The 7,887-nt window shown below is 42.9% G+C and overlaps 1 protein-coding gene across 1 annotated transcript; it reads right to left on the bottom strand.

Annotated features, from left to right (window-relative positions):
• Window positions 1-5,607: 5,607 nt before the first annotated feature.
• LOC311274685 (phospholipase A2-like) lies at window positions 5,608-6,623 on the bottom strand. The gene is made up of 4 exons (XM_084382560.1): window positions 6,563-6,623; window positions 6,326-6,473; window positions 6,095-6,228; window positions 5,608-5,938 (listed from the first exon to the last, which is right to left on the bottom strand). Exons 1-4 carry the CDS (start codon window positions 6,609-6,611, stop codon window positions 5,820-5,822), a joined length of 450 nt encoding a protein of 149 aa, XP_084238686.1. The 5' UTR covers window positions 6,612-6,623; the 3' UTR covers window positions 5,608-5,819.
• Window positions 6,624-7,887: the final 1,264 nt, after the last annotated feature.

Raw genomic sequence — 7,887 nt, 5'->3', positions numbered from 1 at the left:
CTCATCTATCAACAGGATAAGTACAGCTCTATATGGGGACATCATTAAGTGAACATGTGAAGTAGTATATGACTAAAAAGGTGAAGAACTATTAAATCTCAACAAACCGGCTCCGAATAGAACCGTGACATACCAGCCCTGAACCCTAAAAAACCTGTGGACCCAAAATGCCCGAGTTGTTTGATGATTTAATACAAGTTGTCTAGCGTTAAATAAGACTTGTTTTTATTATTTTCTGTTTCTTACCTAAACGTAGTCTTCTTCTACCTGGTTCCTGCTGCGGGCACTGCCAGCCCCCCTGGCCATAACGTGATGTAAACAAAAAACTTTGTCATTTTCTTGTTTAGATGGTCATGTACTGTAGTTGTTTTGACTTCCTTACTAAAATCACGTGACGTAAGTCACACAGGCAGCTCGCAGCCCCGCATTGGACGGAAGGGGAGAAAAGGGGAGGGCGGGGGTGATTGACAGCTGTGACCGCCAATTGCCGGGTCCTCTCGGGTACTATATAACCCGGCCTTTCACTATAAGAGCCCCGAGGCCAGAGACAAACTCTCCCGGTTCCGACCCGGCCCGGGAGTCACTTCTTGTGAATGGACCCAAAACCCGAGCCGGGTCGGGTCGGAACCTCGGGTTTTCGGGCTGTCGGGTTTTTCCGAAGACCTCTACTGTAGCCTCGTTGTAGTACACGTTGATTCGTTCCAGCTGCAGGTCGCTGTCCCCGTGGTACGTCCCGGACGGGTCGATGCCATGTTCGTCACTTATCACCTCTCAGAACTACAATCAGAAAATGAGAAAAACGGTCAAATCAGGTGGCCTTGTGGCTCAAAACCATCGGTGGCATGGAAACCGAGCGAGGCTATGATTAGCTTTGTTGCTAAGTAAGCTAATTTATCTTCCCGCTCAAGACAAATTTAACATTCACGCTCTTTTTCAGTGAGTTGGGACTTCACTTTGAAACCACAACCATTCTCACCTTTGCATCACTTTGGTTGCGGCACTGGCCTGCCTGAAGGTGAACGATTTCCCTCATTTTGGTCGAAATGTAAAAGTTCTTCACGACGTCTGACAAAAGTTGTTACTGCTTTAGCGCTTCAGCAACTGACGGACTAACCTGTGAACTACCTCTGTGAAACTGCTCTTGAAGAACAGTCAATGTACACGCTGCCTGCCTGGCTGGGTTCAGCACGATTTGCGTTGCTTCTATCTGTCCAAAGCCTAAAAGACATGGGAAGAGGCTCGCGGTGATTGTCTTGACATGGAGGCTGACTTGGCTGTGGTTCTCAGTGCAGAAGACCAAGCTTTTTTTGACAAACATGACTTTTCAGTTTGAACAGCAGCACCCTGAGGTACATTTCTATGCAGCGTGGATCGGGTTGCAGGACATTAAAAAGGAGGGCAAGTTCTCATGGGTCGCTGGCAAAAAAATCAATCCAGAGGTGACTTATTGGAGGAGTGGTGAGCCAAACAACGTCATGCCCCTCTGGCAGAGCAGCAACGCGGGACAGGACTGTGTTGGGATTGTTGCACCAACAAACGTTGAGGAGCAGGGTTGGATAAACTCCTGGGATGACGTTGTTTGTCGTGCAAAAATGAACTACCTCTGTGAAACCACAACCTACCCTTGTGTGTCATGTCATGCTTGTCAGTTCCTTCTATGTGTTTTTGTCATGGTTCAGTATCTGTTTTGTTTATTTCCTGCTTTATTTTGAAATTGTTCCCTTGTATGTTGCGTCCTACTTGTCTCTTCCTCCTGTGTGTTTTTCCGTTGATTACCTCACCTGTCCATCCTCACTCCACCTGTACCTCGTCTCGTCATTAGTGTCTCTGTGTATTTAGCCTTTGTTCTCCCCCATCTTTGTGAGATCGTTTTGTTTCTATGTGGCTTTGTTTCTTCCACGTGTTACTCCGTGATCCTTTGATGTCCCGTTCCTGTTTCTGTGTCCTCCCGTCCTTCTTCGTGTTAGCTCCTAGCCTGTGTTAGCCTGTGTTCGTCTTCGTCCGTCTTGGTTTGTCTTCCCCGTGTTGTCTCCCAGTTTCGTCCTCAGTTACTCCTCGTGTCTCCAGTGTGGTATGTTTATAGTTTGGTTTCTCTTTTGATTTGTACTTTGCTTTCGTTTGCACTTTGCTTAGCCTTTAGTTGTTACTTTGTTTTTGTCGTCTAGTGTTATAGTGCTTTTGGTTTCCCCGCTATGCTGCCTCCAGTGTGTGTCTTTGTGTGTGTCTGCGTGTGGGTCCTCAATTAAATATACTTCAAACGTAACAGAGCGATCTCACCAGTATGGACCCAGCAGACGACATCAATGCACAATTGTTGGAGCTAGCTAGTTCGTTGGTGGCTACTGTGAATGGCAGGGAGGACATGGTGCTAATGCTACAGGCCATAGCAGTGTCTGATGGAGAGCTGATTCTCAGGCTCTGGTTGAAGAAGGCTCAGGGAGCTGCGGAGCTGGTATCAGAGGTGGAGCGGCTCAGACTGGCTTTAATTAAAAATCTGCATTGCATTGACTCTCAGCCTGTTAGCCATCCATCAGTTCCGGTGCCTGCTAGCTGTCACCCACTGCCTGGGGCCTCGTCTTCGCTGCTGCCCAGCGCCTCAGTCACAACCCCAGACAAACCCCCAGTGGACCCTTTCTTTGGAACCCGCATGGCGTACAAGGTACCCCCCACAAGAAACAAGATATTGTTTCTGATTTAAAAATGTGGCTGGAGGAAGAAAAAATATTGACCAACTACATGAGTGTGTCATGTAGAGTTAGGTTAGCAAGTAAAGATCTGAGAGGGAGACAGGTATTACTACCCTATTAAAGCTAATGTCTAACTTCTTTCCAACTGTAAACAACAGATGCACAACCTGCATGGAGAAACTGCAATCCAGCTGGCGTGGCATTCTAGTTGGGGTTCTGATGCTCTGGACATTAAAAAAAGGAAATGAAGTTCGCCCGTAATGGTGATAGACTGATGATTTGTTCAATTATCTGTCAAGTATTTTTTGGACTCCAGAGGATGCCACAAGCTGCTGCTTCATCATCCACTTGCCAAAATGTAAAGCTGCCCTGTCAAAAGAGGCAAACCTTCATGCTGCTGTGAGTGTCAAAGTTTCAAATCACTAGTGCAGGCAGATCCCTCTTGTGTTTGTGTTTCGCTCAAAGCAGGAAGTAAATGCCGGTGTGTATCTATCGCGAGTCTCGTTCATCTTGTCCGTCTCCTCCGTGTAAACATAGCATAGTGACTGTTTTGTAAAAATGTACTCAATGACGTCGTTTGGAGTAAACTCTGGATGTCGCCACTTCAGGACACTTGGATTGCAGCGGACGAGCAGTATGGAGGAATATTACAAAGTTTTTGTGTAGTTTTATGGACCTTTTCCTCTGGGTCGCCACCTCTGCTCGTTATATGGATCTCTCCTACCGGAAGGAAGCACCGCGGGTCTCCAGCTGCACCTTGAGGAATAAGAAACTACACCGGACTTCTCATCAGCATGTGGGTGATTCGATAATGACTGGATTTTGTTTTAGAGTGAACTATTCCTTTAAATCATCTGCCTTTTATGAAGTTGATGGTGAAAAGACAAATGAGTGTCCTCTTTTTTTAATGAATTTTCTTTGAGTTATGTAATGTCTGACAGGGAGGGACAAGCTCATTGTGTCAGGCCTGTTAACACAAAAGCATACTTTCAAAAGTTATTTGTTTGAAATTTTAAATGAACATATATAACAACGTTTAAGCTTCTTATTTATGCACACCATGTGGTGTCATGACATTTACCACATGGCTAGTAATGGCTGCCAATAACATTTTTCGTCAACCCTGTTACCGTCAACCCTGTTACCGTCAACCCTGTTACCATTCTAGGGTAACAGGGTTGACTTTGATTTTGAGCTATAGAAACCATTTACCTATCAAAATGTTCAGCTTTTTAAGGACATGATGGCTTCCATTTTTCTTTTTTCTATCTTTCATACTTTTGGAAATATTCAGCTTTTTCAAAAAAATAAATAATATGGAAGCAAATGGGAAAATCTTCAAATCCTCTTCAAAACTCATCCACTTTCAACCTCTTCTTCTCCCTCATACTTTGAGCTAGAGACACCATTCCAACTTTAAAATCGTCACAAGACCTTGAACTATTGGGCATGTATTAAGCTTTTTAAAATCTTTTACGGTTTTGAAATGATCACAGTTTTAGTTTTAAGGATTTTTAGCTCGTCTTCTGGGTTTATAATGGGTGTGTATTACGTGAGCTAGAGTGGGTGACATCATCGCTAGAGTGGAGAGCAGCTGCAAAAACTTTAGAAAAAACTCTCTTCAGCTTGATTTGGGTCCCACATCTTTTACTTCACATAGACAATATATACATAGAAATGTAGGAGATCTTGTTGGCTTTCAGATGATGGTCTTATTTTAGATGTAGGACTTAAACTTTTGGCTGTAGAAGCCCTCGAGCGACAAGCACTCCAGCAACTCCCCCATAAGCTGCAGTGTTAACTTTGAGCCTAAATCTCTGGAGTGGAGCAGACGGTACCGGTTTTGTCTCTCGCTCTGGCTCCTTCACTTTTCATTCTACAGAAATAAAAAACACATCACATGGTTCAGCAATGTCTCCTGTTACTCACTGTATACATATTTTGGCCATAACCATTACACTTTTTTCTAGACCTGCAGGAGTTTGGGAGGTGTTTTCCCATTCATCCTTATGGGGACATTTTCAGATTTCGTTCTGCTACTGCTTCAGCATACGTTCAGCTATAGAAACCGTTCAACTATCAAAATGTTCAGCTTTTTAACCTTTTCAGCTTTTTCAAGTATTCAGCTTCATGTTCAGCAAGAGAAACTGTTCAGCTATTAAAATCTTCAGCTTTTTCAGCCCATTCAGCCTATTACTTTTCAGTCTTTCTGCCTTTTCAGCTTTTGAAAAAATCTGCGTTTTCTGCAAATTCGTGACCATTCATTCTTATAGTTTTATGCATTTCCAGCAGTACATTCAGCAGATTTCCGAAATCAATTCAGCCGTCAGCATTCACACTATATTTTCGCAGGAAATGCAATTTTTCTAGTTTTAATAGTCGTTTAACTTGTAATTGAGTAATATAACAGTAATGTAACTGTACTTGAGTACAGATTTTCAGCACTCTTTCCACCACTGCTGAGAACATTATTCGTTTATGAGATTACACCATGTTTGGTCCCCATTCAGAAAAGGTGACTCGGTGGATTATATGTTTAAAAACAATAGAAATTCAAAAAACAGCGTGAAACACTAAAATCCAAATTAATAAGCAGTAAAAATAAAACAGAAGTGAAACAAAAGCCATCATCCAAAACATGTTTTTTATTACTAAGTATATACATTTTTATCATTTCATTACGAGCAAATATTACATATATGTACATGTATATGAAGCACACTATGACAGCTGACACGGACATAATATCTAATGGAGTCTACATTTGTCTACATTATATCATACTACTGATTTCATCCTGCAATCTAGGGAAGCAAAAGGTGGCCCATAGTGCCCTCTGTGGTAACTCGAGTTAAGATCACACCCTTACATAACCAGCCATCAGTAAACAGCATGTCAGGTAAAATGAGAGATGCAGGTCTGTGTGTTCATGTCTGTGTTTATTGTCAGAATTACTTCACAATTACAAACACAGCAAGTGTAACTAGTACTAGTAGGGAATGATGGATGGCTATAGGACACCAAAATGACAATTCATCCAGGGATCCTGAGCAAATTGTCACTTTTGAAAACTAAAAAAAACTGATATTTGAGTTGAAGCATAAATTCCTGATTGAGACGGTTGTTCGCTCTTTATTGACATTTGTCGCTGGGCAGGTGCTCGTGCTCGGGGATCCAGGGTGATCTGGCGAAGCACTCGGCAGCCTTCCTGTCGCACTCACAGATGAACATCTCGCATTCGTTATTGTTGTCTGGAGGAGACGGAAGAAGAGCGAGCAATGTATAACAGTAACAGTGTCAGTAAATGTGTTGTTTTAAAAAAAGACATTTTAGCAAGTCAACAAGCCAAGTAACACGTTTGTAAGCACAAGCCCCTTCATAGGATCAGGTTGTTTTGCTGTACTCACTGCCACAGGTGACCGTCTTGCTCTGCTCGTCACAGTTGTAGGCGTAGAACTCGGTGTAAGGATTGTCCAGGATGGCCCAGCACTCGGGGTGCTGCATAGCATCAGTGTAACACGCGTCGTGCACTTGGCAGCATCTACGGGTCAGAAAGTCAAACAAAGCAAATTTTAAAAACAGAGGACAAGTTTGTTTTTTGTTATCTCGTCTGGGTATAAGGCTGAATGAATCGTGACCTGTCCAGATCATCCACGGGTGTGCCCGAGCCTCCTTTTCCGCAATAGCAGCCGTAGTCGGCGTAATCAAAAACTGGCCAGCTGTCAGGCATCACGCACAGGATCATCTGTCTGAACTGGTTGAGTGCCTTGTAGTCCAAAGACTGGGCTGAAGCACAACAAACAGACACAATCACAATCCATTCTTTTACAACCTCTGCGAGTACAGATGAACGGCTTCAGTCAGGTCGCACTCACCAACACAGAGGCTTGCAGCCACAAGAAGCAGAGTCTGGAGGGTATTCATCCTGTATGTCAGATGGCGAGTCACAGAGCATCTCTCCCTCTAACATCAGGCCCTCTTTATATATCGAGTATGAGACCTTGGGACCTGGTCTGTCAGCTGTTCATACTAAACAGGGTCACACGCCTCGCAGCACAGCCACACTCTCTGTGAACTTTTCTGAACCCTGAGTCTTGTCGAATATGTTTGATGTTCTGTCTAGACTTCTTTTTCATCAAAAAAAAGTTATGTTTGGCTCGACTGACCCGCACAGTGCCCTGACGCCAACCCCATCCAGCACCTTCGGGAAGAAGTGGAACGCCAACATTCAACATCAATGGCTGACCTCTCTAATGCTCTTGTGGCTGACTGGAAGAAAATCTCTGAAGCCGGGTTCCATATCTTTATGGAAAGTCTTCCCAGAGGAGTCGAGGCTGTCATAGCAGCATATTAATGCCCATGGTTTTTGAATGAGACTGAATGAAACTTTTTTGTTTTTACTAGATTTTACTAAAGTTACCGGTAAATAACACGTCACGTGTAACACTTGGTTGTCAGTCACTATGTGTATTTTGATGCAGATCTGAATCAAAATGCAAAATAAATGTTTGACTTTTTCTGCCATAATTTAAAGATTTTTTTCCATATTGAGTGAGTGATGAGCTCTCTGAGGGATTCTTCTAGTGTCTGTACAATGTATTTGGACTGCCTTCATTCTTTTTGAGAATACAGGTGCAGTAAGTAAAAAAACAGGTTGTTGTGTGACTATGTGATATCAATTAATGTTTCCTTTGCCTTGTCATAAATGTAGGAATGTTGCAATGTAGGAAAACAATCATAAAGCAGAAAGGAATTTCCTAAATGAATCATTGTTTTGTAATAGCTGTAAGTTTCTATTCTGGCAACATAGCCACATGATTATGTAACACACTCAGTCTCATCCAACAAAGAGAACATGAGACCAAACACAGTCTGCATGTTGCCATGTTCCACCATGTGTACAGAGACATGGAAAGTCCCAGACTTGAAGCAATGGAAGTATAAATGTTGATATGACGAGCACGTTGGGGCACAAAGTGTACTGAGCAGCGGCTGTGGAGAAGAATGTTTCAGCTTTTCCAACACATCTGTGAATTCACAAGACTGATATTTCTGTTTTTATCTCAGCTCTGACCATATGACTTTCAGCTAAACATGTTCCCATACCACCTTCTTTTCCCCTTATATGATTCCAGTACCTAAACTGTGCATGTACTTGATATCAGACAAAACACAAAGTTTAGGTACTGGAATCATATAT

This window comes from Pagrus pagrus, assembly GCF_965226575.1.
Source record: "Pagrus pagrus genome assembly, chromosome: 19".
In the NCBI taxonomy this organism is placed as follows: Eukaryota; Metazoa; Chordata; class Actinopteri; order Spariformes; family Sparidae; genus Pagrus; species Pagrus pagrus.
The sequence above is the reverse complement of the archived record's forward strand: the minus strand, read 5'-3'. Positions and strand labels throughout refer to the sequence as shown.